Source organism: Triticum aestivum, chromosome 3B, assembly GCF_018294505.1.
Source record: "Triticum aestivum cultivar Chinese Spring chromosome 3B, IWGSC CS RefSeq v2.1, whole genome shotgun sequence".
In the NCBI taxonomy this organism is placed as follows: domain Eukaryota; kingdom Viridiplantae; phylum Streptophyta; class Magnoliopsida; order Poales; family Poaceae; genus Triticum; species Triticum aestivum.
In genome coordinates this window covers 13,923,275-13,942,091 of record NC_057801.1, presented here as the reverse complement: position 1 = coordinate 13,942,091, position 18,817 = coordinate 13,923,275, and the positions used below count along the sequence as shown (strand labels likewise).

The 18,817-nt window shown below is 43.9% G+C and overlaps 1 protein-coding gene across 1 annotated transcript; it reads left to right on the top strand.

The window, feature by feature from the left end:
- Positions 1-217: 217 nt before the first annotated feature.
- LOC123068256 (uncharacterized) lies at positions 218-18,356 on the top strand. Its single transcript, XM_044490776.1, has 19 exons — positions 218-581; positions 735-990; positions 1,065-1,287; positions 1,389-1,539; positions 1,810-2,248; positions 2,322-2,404; positions 2,483-2,738; positions 7,352-7,580; positions 7,677-7,824; positions 7,935-8,126; positions 13,837-14,253; positions 14,350-14,456; positions 14,528-14,582; positions 14,812-14,851; positions 15,111-15,436; positions 15,532-15,675; positions 15,761-15,918; positions 17,334-17,402; positions 17,795-18,356. The coding sequence occupies exons 1-19, from the start codon at positions 252-254 to the stop codon at positions 17,847-17,849; spliced, it is 3,678 nt and encodes a 1,225-aa protein (XP_044346711.1). The 5' UTR covers positions 218-251; the 3' UTR covers positions 17,850-18,356.
- The last annotated feature ends 461 nt before the right edge of the window (positions 18,357-18,817 follow it).

Sequence of the window (18,817 nt, the reverse complement as noted above, 5' to 3'; positions counted from 1 at the left end):
TGACGGAGATGCTCTTGCGCAAAATATCGATGTGAACGTTGACAATCGAAACATGCAACAATGAATGCGCGTCTGCCACCGAAGCAATTTTTTATAGTAATGTGGAAGGAAGAGAGAGAAGAGCCACGATGTGAGTGACTCTTAATGGCATCCATGGTCGCGTGTGCACCGTCTCCTCGCCACTGTCCTCCGACACCCTCGAACCAAATTCGCTTGCCACCGCTGCGTGACCCGCATCGCTGGACCCGTTGATGGACCCGCCGGAGAAGCAACCGCCGGCCGCAGCCGCCTCCACGGCTTCTCCTTCCCGAGGCTCAGCTGGGGCGCCTCCTCCGCTTGGACGTCAACATCCGCAGCCATCCCCCGACCCCGACTCGGTCGCAGCGACCTGGGAGGTGGGAACCTCCACCACCACCACCACTCCCGAAAGTATTTTCGCAATGGAATCAGTGCGTGCCATGGAGAACAAGTCATGCCCTCAAAGTGACGGGCCAGTGAAACTGTCATTCAAGTTGTTAAAGGAGATCACAAACAACTTCAACCACAAACTTGGCTTCGGTGCATCTGCCGAAGTTTACAAGGTATCTCTGCCACCACCCTCCCTCTCCCTCAAAGCATATACAGGCTCTTGTAGATCTTTTAAATCGTGCCGGAAGCAAGAACGTACTAGTACTCGCGTACTACTGCTTATTTCCTCGCAACTAAAGGACTCATCATGAATAATTGTCGAATAGGGAGAGTTCAATGGAGAAGTGATTGCCGTAAAAGTACTGCCATTCAAGATCGGGGTTGACGAGATGCTATTCCAGAACGAATATGAACACCTTAAGAGGCTCAAGCATCCTAATATTGTGCGACTAGTGGGCTTCTGTGATGAAACAGAGCGTGTACGTGCAGAGTACAAAGGAGAAATGGTAATGGCCGAAGAAATACATAGGGCACTCTGCCTCGAGTTCCTGCCCAACGGACCCCTTAGCAACAATCTTCATGGTATGTCGGCGACCCACCTAAAGAGTACGTTGTTCTGATTCTTACAAATTTGACTCTCCACTCTGTGCTTGCAGAAAAACATCTTAGACTTGATTGGCACAGACGCTTCCAGATAATCAAAGGGATGTGTGCGGGTTTGGAATATATTCACGGAGCTTGCGTTGTGCATTTGGATATAAAGACAGATAATGTATTGCTAGACGCGAAAATGATACCAAAGATTGTGGATTTTGGAATATCAAGGCTATTGGGTGAAGAATGCATCAGAGAGTCAAATGCAACACAGCTAGGGACAGTGTAAGCTTCCGTCCCTTTTAAACATAGAGATCTCTGATCGGTTAATTCGTTTTAATTATTTACTCTCACAGTATCACTTTACAGTTTATGTTATAATGCAGTGGATATGTACCACCGGAGTTCATAGACAATCGAGTCATCTCAAGAGGGTTTGACATCTTTAGCGTAGGGGTTACAATTAAGAAGTTACTGACCGGAGGAATGAACTACTGGAACATTTCTTACATGAATGACAAGGACTGTATTGAGCATGTAAGAACCTTTTAATCATATCAATATTTTAGAGAAATTCTTCCAATATTTACAGCTACAAAGTCTAGTACAACATCTGTGATGAATTTAGGCACGTAAGCTAACTTTATGGTGTGCATGGTTTGTCGCATTCGGTAGTGAAGACGGTGATACATGTATATTCAGTAGTGGACTTGATTCTTACAAATTTGACTTTCAACTCTGTGCTCTACGGAGTATACGTTAACCTACGTATGCACACTCGTGCTTCTGGCCTGCTTGATTTTGAAGGTACACAACAACTGGAGGAAAAAATTTCAGGAGATACCATCGTATCCATCGCTTGAAGTAGATTGCGAACAAGTAAGGACTTGTATTAGGACCGCACTACAATGCATGGATGATGAACGACTTAATAGACCTTCCATGAAAGATATCAATAGTGAGCTGATTGAAAGACAAATGATGACCGCGTGTTCAAAAGAATGCTCGGAGTCAGTACAGTTTCCGGCCAAGAGTCGAGTCCGAAGGAAAGCTTTTCGCAAAGTCCAAAGGGAAGCTACCCCCCTATTAAGAGAAAAGACTGTGCGGTTAAAACGCAACTCATGGGCACTGGATATTCAAGGAAAAAGAGGACCCATCTCTCGAAGAAGAGAAAGAAATTATATGTGTTCCGACCTAAAAGACGACTCACGGTTGACGATAGACATCCCAGAGATGCCCTCTCCAGGTTAGTGCTATATCTAGATGCTCTTATTGCTAATGCCAACTGCCACAGCTTATTTCTAATTTTCATTTAGCAGAATTCGAGTTTCTACGGGAAATTACTAACGATTTTTCAAAGGAACGTATAGTTTCTGAATGTGCATCTGCGACAGTTTTTAAGGTACTTCTATCATTATTTTTAAGTCAACCATATCTCATCTTTACTGCCATGTATTTACTAACAAGTGAAGTTAAGCAGGGTATACTTAACTCTGGGGAAGAGACTCTGGTGAAGAGGTTTCAGGGAAGTAAAATTTCATATAACGTGTTTCAGAGTGAAGTTGGACAGCTCATGGAGATCAAACACAAAAATATTGTACGATTACTTGGCTATTGCAATGTGAAGAAGAGGGAAGTTGTCAAGCATGATGGGAGATATATTCTGACAAGCAAGGTAGAAAGTTTTCTATGGTACGAGTATTTGTCAAATAAAAGCCTTGACGAGTATATTTACGGTAAGATACTGTGTCATCTGTCTATATTACTTTTCTTATATTTCACTGTGAATCATATATGTTGAATCAGATTAAAAGTAGGATCCAGGTAGGCCATCGATCGCTCTGTCATGGTCTAATAAAAACTTTCCTAGCAGTGACCCATTCAATCTCATCAAACTCTTTTTGTAAGAAATTTTTACTTTAGACATGATTAAACAAATCTTGGGGTTAAGGCATTAAGCTCGATCAATTGTGCATTAAAAATGTCATAAAAGACATCACCACACAGCTCATATTTCGGAGAAAATTGCACCACATGAGCACCAATCTGATCGGTGGTTGCATAGAAGTCAAATAATTCAAATATTGCTCATTATCGAAAAAGGCTTTCGGCCCGCTTTAAAATATTGCTCATTTTAGCCGCTAATCTTGTAGAGGTGACGTATTTGGCACCATCTGCTGAACTTCATTCGTTGAGAGATTGTGGGGGCACCATGTTGTTTTCAAAACGTAGGGATCAAAAGGGGTAGCTATTATCCAAAGGTAAATGATCTAAATCTGTCGGCCGAAAGAACCGCTACGTCGGCCGGTCACACAGCCACTCGATCGTGCTGTGATCTGTGCTTACTTGTGACCCAACAAACGAACCGCACATGGCATGGTCCCACTGCTCATCCACAATATCTCGGGATATCGTCATCCCTACCCTTTCGGCCTCTATTCTTCGTTTTCTCCACGACGAGTCCGCCAATGCTGCCACACATGTCTTCCTCACAACTTCGCGCCCATGCTCAGGCTGCCACTATCACATGTTGCATGCCTCGATTAGGCCGTTTGCGGCAATGCCACCGATGCAACCGCAAACCAGGACGCCAAAGTTTGTCACCGATGGTGCTACCACTACGCCAACTCCATGCTCCAAGCTTGCAAGCCACTACGTCGACAAGCACCACTGTGACTGGAAAGGCCAATGCTGCAATCGATGGGGACGTTGTTGAGAACCATGGGACGCGCTATTGCGACCGGTGATGGCCGCTGCTTCGACCGGCCGGCCTAGTTCTATGATCGACAATAGCTGCCGCTATGACCTATGGATTTCGGTATTGCGATCAGTGAGCCCAGTGCTACAACCTAGGAGGCCAATGTTGTGTGACGGCCACTGCAGCAAGTCAAGGGCCCACTGCAAGAGGAGACGTCAGTGTTGCAGGGGGGCACTTGCTAATGCTTCAAGACGGGGTGTTGAAAACACAGCGAGTTTGTTGTGAGGGGGAGAAGGTGGGTGTTTTACTATGTACATGGGGGCAATCATGGGGGTTGGGGGATTTTCTACGATGGTGTCGCTTGAGAGGCGACGACTGAGAGCACGATTAAATGGCCACACGCGAGCCAATCAGACGCGCAGCGAAGTGGCTTATCCGCGCAGGCGATCGACCAGCTGACGCCTAGCACTTCCCTGCCCAAAAATAGAAAAACAAAACACCACAAGCAGCACATTCCAAATAGTCCCACTCCAAGATTACTCATTAGAGCGGCTTGGGAGGAAACTAATCCGCCACCACAATCTTGTTGGGAAACGTAGTAGAAAACAACAAAATTCACCCTACTATTAAGGTCCCGGATCACTACGAGGATGTATACAAGGTTAGATCAGATCGTTACCAACTTCGTGCTGCAGAAGAAGAGTTAACGCAGATTGTTCTTGAAGTCCCTTGAGTCTGACTTCCTATTATTCTTGTGTTAGAGCGATGCTATAAACATGACATTGTACATCGGATTTTTGTATGATCCTATTGATCCAATCCAACCATGCATGTGTGGGGCAAAGTGGAGCATACCCACTGGATCAAACATCGTCCAATGATCATGAACTCCGCGCTTTGTCTGCGGTGGGCTTGGAAGGCACGTACATCAAATAAGCGTGCATGGAGCATCTTACTAAACCCTTTGGAAAATCATGAAAGGCGTCTAATCAATGCTGCTGCCCGTGTTGAGTTAGGCAACGGAAATAGATGTTTCTTCTGGACTGATAAATGGATCAATGGCGCCGCAGTAGAAGATATCGCACCAGAAGTTTCCAATTCCATGCCTCCAGTCGTCGGGGAGAGAAGAAAAGTAGCAGAAGCAATGATTAGTGAAGTGTTGGTGACATAAAGGGGAAAATGAATATTCGCATTTTTCATCAGGTCTTAACCTTATGGGAGGTGATTTCTGAAGTTCAAATCATACATAGTGCTGAAGACAAATGGATCTGGTCGTGGAATTCTAAGGTACCTACTCGGCGAAATCTGATTATAAAGTACACTTCGCTGCATTGGTTATGTGTAGTACTTCTTGCGCCATTTGGAAGGCTTGGGCTCCTTTAAAATCAACCTCTTTCCCTGGCTGGTCGTCAAGGGGTGTGCCTGGATAGCGGATCGTCTAGCTAAGCGTGATTTGCCTCATAATGTTGCATGATGTTTCTGCAACATTGCGCAAGAATCGGTTCACCATCTCTTCATGGGTTGCAGTGTAGTGACCATCATTTAGAGTTGAGTGCTTCTTTGGGAAAATCTGACCGAGGCCATCCCTCAAAATGCTCTTGATCTCCGGGATTAGTGGCAAGAGGCTAGAAATAGAGTCCATGAACCCAGAAGGAATTCCTTGAACACTATGGTACCACTAATTATATGGAGTATATGGAGAGAAAGAAATGGCAGAATTTTTGAAAATTCGCACACACCGCTTCAAGGAATCATCAATCAAATTAAGATTGACGTGGTGCAATGGGCAGAAGCAAGTCTATGTCGTTTTGTATAACATTAGTTTCGTTCTGTTTGATGTTTTTGTAGACAGTTTTGATGGTCAGGGCTTTCGGTCTTTTTGTTTGCAGAAGTTTAGGTTGTCCTTGTTGTAACTATGATGGTCGTTGGTCGTGTATTTCTCCCTCTCTTAAATATAATACTCCCTCCATTTTTATATACAAGGCCAAAAACTCAAATTACAGGTACCAATGTAAAATTTAATACATGTTTTGCAATCCAACTTTTCTTTTCGTTTACTGGGATCATTAATACACTGAATGCATGCAAGAAAACTGAGTGGAGAAAGTAGCTAAGTGTCATTATGACTACATACATGCAAGTATTAAACAAGTTGCTAGTACGAGGAAACATCATTAATTTTGCCTTGGTTACTATTCGTGGCCTTGTATAGATGCAAACTGTATATTTCATAGTGGCCCTGTATAAGTAAATGGAGGGAGTACATGCAGTCCACCTGCATGGTTCAAAAAAAAGCATCATCCAATGATCGGACATTGAGTATCGGCATCACAGTAGTTCTCACTTATGTTATGGTATGCCCTTGTTATACAAGTAACAAGCCTCAAGTGAGGTGGTCGACTAGTGCGCACCACCTTCACCCTCATGGCGACATCGATATACCACATGCTTACCCTTGACCTTCAAATGCTTAGAACCCGGGTAAAGAAAATGCTTAATGAATTTTGTCGTGGGTTCTTCTACCGCGGATAAAAGGATGCAAAGAGTGGAAGCTGACTTATTGCTTGGCACATCATATCCACCCGGAAGCATTTGGGAGGGCCTGGGGTTCACAACCTGCAGTCGCTCAACCTGGCGCTATGCACTCGCTCACTCGACAAGATGGTCAAACACTAGTGTAGGAAAACCTACTAGTGGCATTCCCAAAGTGGCTATTAGTGACGTGCAAGCTGCACGCTGCTAGTATGACATCATTGGTAACTGGTTACTACTGGCATATGCAGCGCACACCACCGAAAAAATATTACCAGTGGTATGTGCAAGGCACGCCACTAGTACCAAATCTACGATGACGTGCACCAGTACACACACCACTAATGCCTCATATATCCCCTCTCTGCCTCTCTCATTGATTTGTCGGACCCTCGTGTCAAATAGTAACAATAATTTTCTAAACCTTAATTAAACATTACACAATCGTTCCATTACATGCCCAAAATTTGAACATCACTATTTAAATCACAAAATGTAACCTAAACATAACTAAGCTAAACTAATCTGGTCGGCGCCCACATAGTGCCTTGTCACAGCCGGATGAGCATCGACCGGCTTGTCGTCGCCGCCAGGGAGTAGTCAAGTTGGCCGGTGGTTCCCAATGTTGTCATGTTCCATGATACTTGTCTGTGTACGTGTTTGTAACGGTCTTTGTCGGGTTTTCTGCCAATTAATTGGGGAACTCCCACATTTTTCGTAATATAATGAAAATGGCAAGTCTTGCCTTGTTTATTTTTAGAAAATTAACTATTATCATTGTAGGCAACTAGGCACCAGAGAAGCCACGCTTTGTCACAAGCATCAAATCAGAAATTTTCCGTCCCTGTGAATTAGTGAGTTTGGTTCAGCCGAAGTGACAATGGTGAAAATATGAGAACAGGAGCAGGTATTCGGCAATTGCAAAAAATAATGGAGAAAATGGGGTTGCCACTGTTTCCGCATATGACACCTTCACTTAGTTCCTAAGTATTTCTCATCGAATAGTGTAAATGAAAACTTTAGGATGTTTTAATCATAAATATATTGCTAGAGTCCATCACAGAGCAGAGAGAAGTACTAGTGATTTTAATCCACCAATTACTTGTTTTTATACTACAGGTGATTCTTGTCAATTTGACTGGAATATGCGCTTCAAGATAATTTTAGCCATTTGTGAGGCGTTGCATTTCTTGCATATTGAGTTAAACAGGCCTATCAGCCATCTGCCTCTTACTCCTGAAAACATATTTTTAGACAAAAATATGGTACCAAAACTAGCAGATATTGGTCTATCAGATCTGTTTGACGGACTATCCCTAGAAGGCACGGAATATGATCTGGAAATCAAGTAATCTATATATTTCTTCATTTTACTTTCACTGGTACAAATAAGCTGGATTTTGAGTCACGTAATGCCTTGCATGTTGATTTTAATGTGTTTCAGTCGGTACAAGGCTCCAGAATACATAAATAGATACACTACTTCATTCCAATCAGACATATACAACTTAGGTCTCTTAATCATGGATACCGCAACAGGGGAGAAACACAGCTCTTGTCAAGAAACCATGGATAGTAGCCATTTTGTGAATGTAAGGCAAATTTTCTTCTAGATCTGAAGAGTGCTGATTTTATTTTTATTTTTGTATCTTTGTTGTATCTTCTTATGCTGTCATTTAAGCACCTTATTCCAACCTGATAGGTACATCAAAAGTGGACAGACGAATATATAGCAACAAAGTATGCATCACTGGATGTCACTTGCATTGGTCAGCTCAAAGTATGTCTCCATACTGCGCTATGGTGTGTCAAGGAGAAAAGAAAGGACAGGCCATCTATACGGGAAATAGTCAGTACACTGAACATTCCATATCTAGACACCCCGTTAAACAAGGTATGCACCCTTTCGCAAAAAAAAAAGGTATGCATCTTCAAAACCCAAACCTTATACCCATTTCTACTCCATTTAGTTAACAATTATTCATGTGGAGCAATTAGCGATGGACTGCTACGCTCAACAATATTGACCGCCAGTGCACTTTGGCTGATTGGGATGCAGACCACCCTACCTGCCTACTACAAACCCTTTCCACATGGTTCCCTGATCACATCCAGTTCTTGTTGTTGACGAATGTCACCTTTGCTTGCAAGGCAAGGTTTCACTTTTAGTCGTTCTGGTCGTGGATCGCAGTGTTCCATGAGGCGGTGTCATGGGGATGGCTATTGTGCCCTCCCTGCTGTAGAAATCCTTTTACGAATCTTTTTCGTTGACACAAGGGCACAAGGCCACTGCCCGTGAGCCAAATAAGAAATAACTAGAGCCAATTGAAAGTGGGCAAGATCAAGGAGCAAATCATGCTTGCCAACGAGGCTATGGATAGTAAGCAGTTGTCGGATGGGGAGGTTTTGCTCCAACTTAAGAAGAAAGTGTTGGGTTTGGGCTCCCTTTAGAGGACTCACTACCGGAATCAGGGCCTATGCCGATGGATTTTTGTCGGGGCCATCGGTATAGATGGAGCTATGCTGATGGCCGGGGAAAAACCGTCGTCATAGCCCCTGATTCCGGTAGTGACTATTGCACGGCATTAATAGTGCCTTACGTGAATGCAGGAGGGGAAGAAAACACTATGCTCGTCTGTATTCATGTTTGTACCCGTTGTCAAGAAAACCGTAATTTGAAGATGAGAAACGGTCGTGTGGAAGCTTTGTCACAGGCAGAGATTGATGACATGGCAGCATTACCACCGATTTCTAGGTACGCCGATTGAGCACAAACAATCGCTCAACCTACCGGCACTCGAACTGCCAGTGTTAAAGGATACACACCTCAAGTCCTCTTTTTTCGTGGGTTACATCTGGTCAGTTATTCATGATCTCTTGCCTGATAAGGCGCTTGGGTCTCATAGCTTTGCCGGTATATTTTATTAGGCTAGCTGGACGACGATCAAGGAGGTCGACATGCGGAGGTGCATGCCTTCAACTGCACGGATGGGGTTTTGAGAAGCTGAACAAAGCAATTATTACACTCATCCCTATGTGTAATGTAGGGTTGGACATTCTGGTGAAGGCTACGACAACCTAGCTCTCTCCCTCTCCATCACAGCCTGTTCCCACCAAAGAGCTTTCATTGGAGGGTGGTCAATTTAGGAGCCCGTCAAACAAAGCTCAAGCTCCATAGCCGGCGAATCAAGTCCACTATGCTCAAGCTTGACGTGGTGAAGGCGTTCGATTCCGTTGCATGGTCTTTTCTTCTAGAAGTTCTTCGTCCTCTTGGTTTTAGACCATGGTGGTTGGATAAGCTAGCTCTCTTGATCTCCACAGCGAACACCCTTGTGCTGATCCATGGGTGTGTGAGAAATCCGTCTACCACCTGCATGGGTTGTGTTAGGAGGGGCCCTTTTTCCCACAAGATATTCATCATGATGCATGATGGATGTTCTTACGACCATTTTCAACACAGTGGAGGCTTGCTAGCTGTCTCTCCTCCTCCCCTTTTCTCTCTATACAGGAGAAAAGGGCGAAGAGAAGTTTGACTCGCTTGCCGGCGGCGGCTTCGGTAGCTCCTCTCCTCCGCGGGCCTCTGGCTCGTCGGAGGGGTTTGAGCTGCCGGATCCGCCGTGCGGATTTGTACAGCTGTAGTCTAGGTATAGCCTATGTTGCTAGGTGTGGGCTGGCCGTTTGCTTGTCTCTGATGGCGATGGCAGCGACGTTCAATAAGTGTGCTCCTGATCTGCTCACGTCTAGTCGGTTTCCGGTGTGGGTGGTGTCAGATCTGCGAGCTAGGTGTCCTAGCGGGGTCGTGGCAGCGGCGGCGGCGACTTCGGCGCGGCTTTTGTCCTCCAACTCCGCCGACGTGGTCGCGTTTGCTCCGATGCCACCACGGAGTTCGGGAGGAACTGTACAGGAGTGTGGCCGGCGAGCGTCGCCGGCGTGCTCCAGATGCTGGGGGTTTCTATGCTTGGTTCGAGGGTGCCGATGGGCGGTGCTGCTCTTCTATGTCGACATGGTCGACTGGATCGAGCGGTGCGGCGGCCCGGTCAAGCTCGGGGTCTTCCCCGGCCGACGTTCCCCAAAGGAAGTGTTCTCGCCGCCCATGGCGGGATCCATGAGAGGTCCACAAAGCAGTTTATCTGCGAGGAAGCTTGCCGGGTCAAGGTTCTGTGGTGTTTCGTCTCCTTCTCCGACGGCGTCTTCGGCAGCGGCGGCTCGTGGAGACGAGCGTTGGAGTTTCTGTGGCGGGGTCTCCAAGGTCTTATTTGTAATTTTTTTTATGGGGTCCTTTCTGCAAAGTGTCGAGACAGCTGGCGCTTCTGGAGCATTCTGGCTGGGTCTGCGTGTGGTGTGTGACCATGTATCCTGGTTGTTTTATTAAATGACACGCGGTTCCTTCTAAAAAAAAACACAGTGGAGGCTTTTGGGTTATTTCAGTCTTTCATCGCTTGTAGTGCTCGTCTCCTGTTCTCCCTATATGCCAAAGACGTGGTGCTTGTCCTACGACCATTAGTGGATGAGGCAGAGGCTACACTAGAGCTCCTTAGTATATTTGGCGTCAGCTCCGGGATGCATTATGATTGGACAAAAAAATCAATCTCACTGAATCGTTATGTGGGGCTGGAGTTGGCGCTGATCATGGACCCGCTTAGAATCCCCCTTGCATTGTTCCAGGTAAAATACTTGGGTATGCCTCTTTCCTTAGGCCATGTTTGGTTGCATTGGGTTTGAGGGGATTAAAGATTATGACGGATTAAAACCCCTACAAGTCAAATTCTTCCCCAATCCCCTTCAAACCTCCCCAATCCCCTTGGGGAAGGGATTAAACGAACAAGCCCTTAGCGGTGCTAACCAAAGCGGACTTGCATTCGCTCGTGGATAAGTTGGTGAACCACATCCTAACATGGAAGTCTAAACTTCTCAAGGGAGGTGACCGTCTAGTGATCATCATCTCCACCCTCACAGCGACATCGGTATACCACGCGTTTGCCCTTGACCTCCCCCTTGCTCTTCAAATGCATGGACAAACTTCGCCATGGGTACTGCCGGTGCGGATAAGAGGATGATGATAACCCACAAGAGTAGGTGGTTGATTATAGCCTTTTCGTTAAGTAAGAGTGTCAAACCCAATGAGGAGCTAAAGGTAAGATTAGTATTCTCTCAAGTTCTATCAACCACTTATACAACTCTACGCACGTCGAACGTTTGCTTTACCAAGAAAAAAGAAATAAATCTACTTTACGGGTATGAAAATATAGCTTTCAAGATAGTAAAGAACGTGTAAATAAAAGTTAGTCATTGAATTGTAAAGAACAAGAAAGTAAAGGATTGTCCCTAGGCCATTGGATATGGAACGATAGTGATAATCATCTATTGCAGTTTTTTATGCGGGAGAGACCTACACTAACATGTAGCAAAATCCATTGACTACAACTACTTATGATTGGAACTCTAGCAGCATTCGCAAATACCAAAGATTCATTAAGGTAAAACCCAACCATAGTATTAAGATCTAAGGTCCCCTTTTATCCCCTATGCAACAACTCACAAACTAGGGTTTAGGTTTTTGTCACTCCTGCAACCCATCATAAGCAAATCAATCACATATTGCAACACCCTACAGTGGGGATCTCACATGTGTGTGCAAAACGGTGGGCACCATAGGACAGCACCATAATAACATACAACTCAAATCAACCATAGCATATCACAATTAACCCATAGGACAAAATGAAACTACTCAGACATAATAGAGATGCAACAAATCATTGGATAATAATATATAGTATCAAACACCATCATTAAGTAGAGATTACAGCAGGTTGCGAGAAAGTAGATCGCTGCATAGAGTGGGGGGGGGGGATATGTTGATGAAGATGGTGAAGCTGATGGAGATGATTGTCGCAATGATGGTTCCCCGGCGGCGCTCCGGCACCACCGGAAGAGAGGGGGGAGAGGCCCTCTCCTTCTTATTCATTGGCCTCTCCCCTAGATGGGGAGAGGTTTCCACCTCTGGTCCTTGCCCTCCATAGCTCCCGCAGAGCAATATCACTCCGAGATTGGATCTCTCTTCTCTCTGTTTCTCTCTGTTTAGGTACTGTTTCTGACGCCGAGCGCCATTTCTTTAATAGTCGGAGAGCCGTAACTCTGACCAGGCTGATTTTCAACATGATTTTTCTCTCCATAAATTAGCTTCCTTACGGCGGAAGAATAGCCCCAACCGACTTAGGGGTTGGCTACGCACGTAGGGGCCTGCCCGCGCCATATGGCCGAGTGGCACCCTCGTGGCTCCTCCGGCCTCAATCTTCTGGCTATGCGTGTCTTTATTTCATAAAAGACTCAAAAAATTCAGCGCATTCTGGCTCTATGAATTTTTCACCTAAACCCCCCCGAAACAATAGAAAATAGAAACTGTTCTCCGGCACTAGATTATGCAACTTGATTCTCACCGTCCACATTATTGTGTAGTAGGAATTTCATTTGTCGCCTCTATTACCTTGGCGAGCCCGCAACAACACCTTGTTATGCACTTATGTTTTGTTGTTTCTCCTTTTTACTGCTCCAAACGTAACATGTGCCATCATCCATCAGTAACATGCATTATTTGAGATTTTAAGTAAATAATATTCTTTTGAGGGGTCTGAAAAGGGCCTCCAATATTCTGTTGCCCTGCCCCAGAGTCCCGGGAATGGCGGAACCAAGAGGCAAGATGGACGAAAATGACCCTAAGGCGAAAGAAATTCAAAAAATGAACTGCGAGCGAAACTATTTCACCCTTTCGGGTAGCGCCTGACACGTCGGCGCTACACTAGACTTAGCGCCCGTCTGACAGGCGCTACACGTCTCGCCGGCGTGGCACCCCTGGCCCAGACGGGGCCCCACCCCTGGTTAAGTAGCACCTAGATTAAAGGCTCTATACTACCTTGTGCAGCGCCTTCCACTTAGGCGCTACACGTTGACGTAGTAACCGCCGCGGGCCGGCCCTCCCCCATCCTACTCATTCCTCTCAGGAACAAGAAGGATTTGGAAAGGGGATTGAGAGGGCGAGAGGGAGAAAGCCGCGGCCGACCCTCTCTATTCCTGGGAGGAATGAGTAGGATGGGGGAGGGCCAGCCCGCGCCGGTTAGTAAGTCAATCGTGTAGCGCCTAAGCGAAAGGCGCTACAACGTAGTATAGCGCCTTTGATCTAGGCGCTACTTAACCAGGGGTGGGGCCCCGCCTGGCCCAGGGATGCCACGCTGACGAGGTGTGTAGCGCCTGTTAGGCGGGCGCTAAGCAGTGTAGTGTAGCGCCGGTGTGTCAGGTGCTACCCAAAAGGGTTAGCTGGGTACAGTTTATTTTGTGAATTTCTTTTGCCTTCGGGGTCATTTTTGTCCATTTTGCCAAATCAAGACGGAGTTAGGCACGGAAATTATCACCTTACATATCGGGGGTCTCTAGCACTAATAATTTCACCTACACACATATATGATAGGTCTAGCACTTTGAACTCTAATGCAATTATTTGTACTGATATTGTTTCTTTCACCCATCTTGCTTTCATTGCTTGACTTGTTTGACCCTCATCATCCTTAATCCCCTACTATATATAATCACATGTTTCCCTTGTTTAGCCAGGAGCCGGTCCCATCTTATTGTTGAGCGTGCAACCCCAGCGTCTCTCCTTCCCTCTCATTCCCGCAAGGTTGACCTCCCGCCCACTGTGCCTAACAAACAACAAGGATGAGTGTGTCGGCTTCAGGCTTCTCACGGATAACCCAGCGAGGTACCATACAGAGCTGCCGCTTTGCGGCTTTGTACCGCCAAAGTGCACCTACACTATCAACGTGATAGTGCGTGAGCACACGAAGGAGCTACCATCGAATAGCGATGAGTTTCTGACCCTGCTGACCATCAGAATGCAAGAGAGTGATTTCAAGAATCTCGACCCAGACTCCGTCGCCGTCCTTTTTGAGAACGCCGATCACGAGGTGCGGGAGATGATGCTGCCTGTTGTTTGTGACCCACCGGAAGAGACCACCGCTGATCAGGTTACATACATAATTCAGTGTTGTTTTGTTCAATTGTTTAGACTGAGTTGCGTGCTATAGCACGGTGGGGGATTTCTCTAACTTCGTTTGTTTCAGATCATAGCCAGTAAGAATTGCCGAGTGGTGCTGTCTATCGATGTTCATCCAACTAGCCAGAATTACCGGCAGGTGTTGTCCTTGGATGTGCATCCAACGGTGCCTTGGTGAGTTCCTACCCTGCTAGTTTCCGCTTGGTCTGCGCATGCGTGTTTTGATTTCCCAGTGTGAAGTGCAGGATGTTGACGACCAACCAAAGGGGTACTATTTGCATCTGGAACTACCGGAAGATGGTAAGTACGTGTGTGTAGAGAGGAAGAACCTAGAGTTAAGAGGGACCAAACAATGTATTACTAGAAGATTTCTCTAGACTTCTAAGGATTTTTAAGACCATAAGCATGTACGGATGTACCCAAGAGAACATGGGGAAGCCATGGCCCTGCCTCTGCCACTAACAATCACGCTCAATATAGTGACCTAGATCGTCTAGACTGATCAAATAGTGGCATTCCTTTTGTGCAGGAAACTGTGAGCTCCTTTGAAGTTAGTCCAGGAAAACCAGGCATGCTTTCTAACTTATGTATCCACATTTCTCTACTCATGAAATTTATTGTAATTTACAGAAGAGAAGCCTCCAGACCCACTGCTCAACTCAATGAACTTGTTTCCTATTAATTTCTTGCTTTCTTGTTGTGTCTCTCGATTTCCTTCTGTCCTTTTGAATAAACTTAAAGGCTGGATCGCTGGAGCACTACTCTGCTTCATGAATTAACTTCCTTTCCAGATGAACCACCATTATAACAATCTCTTTCCATTTGTAGTATATTCTGCAAAATTTATCGCTCAAGAGCAGTGGCTTGTAACTGGGGATGGCGATGGATACATTCATGTGTACAATTATGGTAGAATGGAAGAAGTCAGGAACTTCAAAGCTCATGAGAATAATATAATGTCTATGGCTGTGAGTCCAACTTTCTCTTTGGTTCTATCAGCATCTGACGATCACCTGATTAAGCTTTGGGACTGGGACAAGGGCTGGGAATGTACGCAAACATTTAGGGGGCACTGTAACAGAGTCACACAAGTGATGTTTCACCCGCGGTACACATATTGTTTTGCGAGTGCTTCCCTGGATGGCAGAGTCAAGGTTTTCTTCCTCTTATGAATACAGTAACCAAATCTCCACATTGGTTTCCGTCCCTATGTTCTTTGAACCTTAATTACATTGCTTACCATTTACAGATATGGAACATCAAATATGATAATTGCAAACGCAAGTTCAATGAGCATCCAGATGGTCTTCTATGCCTTCAGTACTTCGCAGATGTGCAACCTAACAGTCGTCGGCATTTACTGGTTGTTGGCTCCTCCGATGGTGTTGCAAAGGTATTATACATCCAAATGGCTTCTTTAGTGGAATAATATGACTCTATTACTGTCCTCAGGGAATACTGATTTGTTTTTCAATAAGGTCTGGGACCCGGAGGCAGAAAGTTGTGTTGGTACGCTCGAAGGTCGACATACGAACCGTCTCACTGCTCTTTGTTGGCACCCCAAACATGAAGTATTAGTAACAGGTTCCCTTGATGGGACCATACAAATCTGGAAGCCGACTAACACTACTTATAGGTATTGCTCTTTTATATGCACTGCTATCTTCACTGACCCTTAGGTGCTTTATTTTCTTTCGATGGTATACACCAGTGATTACCGTCTATATTCATGTGAGGGTGCTTTATCGAAAAATTCATGCGAGGGTGGAAGTGGAAGGGTATAAATGCAAAGTACATGATTTTGAAAAGTGTTTTTGTTTTCGTGCTTCCTCACTGATGTTATCTCATCTAGTAGGTTTTCCTTTATGGTTGCAAAATGATGAATACAAGTACGCACACTACCACACATAAACACTCACGCGAGTGACTAATAGTTCATACTAAAATCCACCCACTTCATGGTGGTTGGTGGACTCATGCCTCCACACTTCGTCCATCCTGCACCAAGAAGTAGATCCCGTTTAGGTAGGCGAATGTTTGATGGCTAGATAATTTTCAGCCGTCATTTCATCTGTCATACTACCCACTGTCAAAATTTAGATCGTTTTATACATTCAAAAAGTCTTTAAGTTGACACTTTCGACTAACAGTTCATGTGAAAAATATGTTATTTTTAATACAAATCGAGTACACAATAAGAAAGTGTATTTTATTTCAGTATGAATCCAATAATATAAATCAATGTTATTGATTTTGGTATTTTTAAAAATTCATGAACAAATCTAGAAATAGTTAAGTTCTTCAGTTTGTAAGACGACTTGAGTTGCTATATAAATTCCATGAATTGTACTCATATTTGGACAAAAAGATTACGCAAAACAAAGGGAACAAAACCTAGTCAACATATATGTTGTCACCCCTCTTGCACCAAAAATCTTAGTCTCCGAAAAAAATGAGGTTGCATTCCTTTTCAATCTTCATTGAGTTCGGTATCGATGCCCTTTTCCAAATTATACATATGTAGCGAGGTTTCATTAGGAGATGAGCTAGCCTTATAGGACATAGTGTGCTAGGTTTGATGGAAATGTTTAAGTAGTATATGCATCTATTCGTAGTTAGACTAGAGTAACCTAAAGATGGTCGTGCTAGTATTGATCATGTTAGGTGCTCCATTAGATAGATATGCTCACCGTGCATGGGGTGATGTTGTTGCTAGATGAGATGAAGAGAGCTAGAGATGAATTTGGAATAATTTCTATATTGGGAGTGCCTTTGTTATGTAACAAATACTATTTTGCATCTAATTCATTTTAATAATTGAGCAAACAAATAGCAATATCTAAAGACGTTTAGTTCTCAGGATACTATGCAAGGTATGAAGTAATAACTCTTTAAAAGAATATTGATATACACGACTACAGGTTCTCAGGATTGAGACAATATGGTACACATAGTTGCCTAGTTGATTTGAGTTTAGAACTGACCAATTCTGCTTATGAAATTTCTTTGACATTTTCCCTATAAGTTACAGAGGTCTTTCTGATGTTACAGACTTGAGAACATAATTGGCCTTAACATCGGCGGAGTTACCGCTCTTGCACACATACCGGAATCGACAAGGTAATGAATGTTCTATTGTCATCCTTCACTTTACTTACTAAAAACATTTTTTCTACAATTTTTTGACAGATTTTTTGCTACAAAATTTAGTAATGTGCAGAAATGAATAAAATATACATCACTGCAAACAATAATGATTAATCATATTTTACAATAGAGATGTATAAAATACATTGCAACTATATTTTAAATGACAGTCATGGTGGTATCATAATACCTGGCCGCACAATTGCACATGAATTTTGCTAGTTTCATTTAGTTTGATATATTTTAATATACCCATTGGATGTGCACTATTCACTCGTTTGCTTCAGTCCATGCCTTGTCAAATTATGTTTTCTTTTTGCTGACATGAAATTTCTAACAGATAACATACTGACTGATTTATGTAGGGTTGTGGTTGCATGCGAGCAAGGAATAGCAATGGTGGAAATTGATTACCCGTGAAGATTCTACTCCCTCTATCCCTAAATAAAAGTCTTTTTAGAGATTTCAATATAGACTACATACAGAGCAAAATGAGTGAATCTACACTCTAAAATACATCTATATACATCCGTATGTAGTTCATATAGGAATCTCTAAAAGGACTTATATTTAGGAACGGAGGGAGTAGTTGTGAGCAAAAGACTTCATATATATATAAAGTTAGTTTTGAAACTTAAACTGATGCGTGGTTGGATCAAAGAATACAAGGCTAAGAACAACTAGAATCTCATGTAATAACTATCTACTTGGTTGAAATAAACATGACCTTTTCATGTACATTTGTGTGCCAAATTCTAGTGTTGCAAACATAGTCAAGCAAGTAGAATAACATCGTTGGCAGAAATAAGACCCCAAAATGTTCAGTTTTCTTTGCCAGGGTAGAACACTGCCTATCCGTTAAAACTCCAAAATGGCAATACACAATAAAATACATGTGCACATAGGAAATGCATTGGGCCTGAACATCTTCACAAGCAAAATGGTGCAAGAATGCATCTTCCAAACAGCACCACCTCCCTGCTCTGTTAGTCCAAACATCTCACTGAACAAGTAATATTTGTTGGGAGACCTCTTAGGAGTCCGACAACAGGATAGGAAACTAAGGCCTATAATAGATTATGCATGTGTGTAAAGTTGGATGAGCAAACACCACCACGGAAAGTAACATAAGTAGCAAGCTATGTGTCTTGCTCACCTTTTTGAGTTGGTATAACCTAGGAGTAGCATTATTGTGCCTTTGTAGTTGAAAGTCCCCAACTTTGTTATGGTATAAAGTGATGTACCAGAATTCCTAACTGATCCACTATTTACAGTTAAAATTAAAAGCAACCTGGTTATATATATTGAGGTGTATCCTTAGAAAAAAAATCAGCAGAGAATTTTTTGTAATTGAATTATGGTTTACACTCCTTTTTTCCACAACTCTA

Coding starts and splice junctions, on each gene's coding strand:
- LOC123068256 (XM_044490776.1), top strand. CDS start 252: ATGGACCCGCCGGAGAAGCAACCGCCGGCCGCAGCCGCCTCCACGGCT. Junction 7,581..7,676: donor GAATATGATCTGGAAATCAA/GTAATCTATATA, acceptor AATGTGTTTCAG/TCGGTACAAGGCTCCAGAAT. Junction 14,852..15,110: donor AGTTAGTCCAGGAAAACCAG/GCATGCTTTCTA, acceptor TTCCATTTGTAG/TATATTCTGCAAAATTTATC.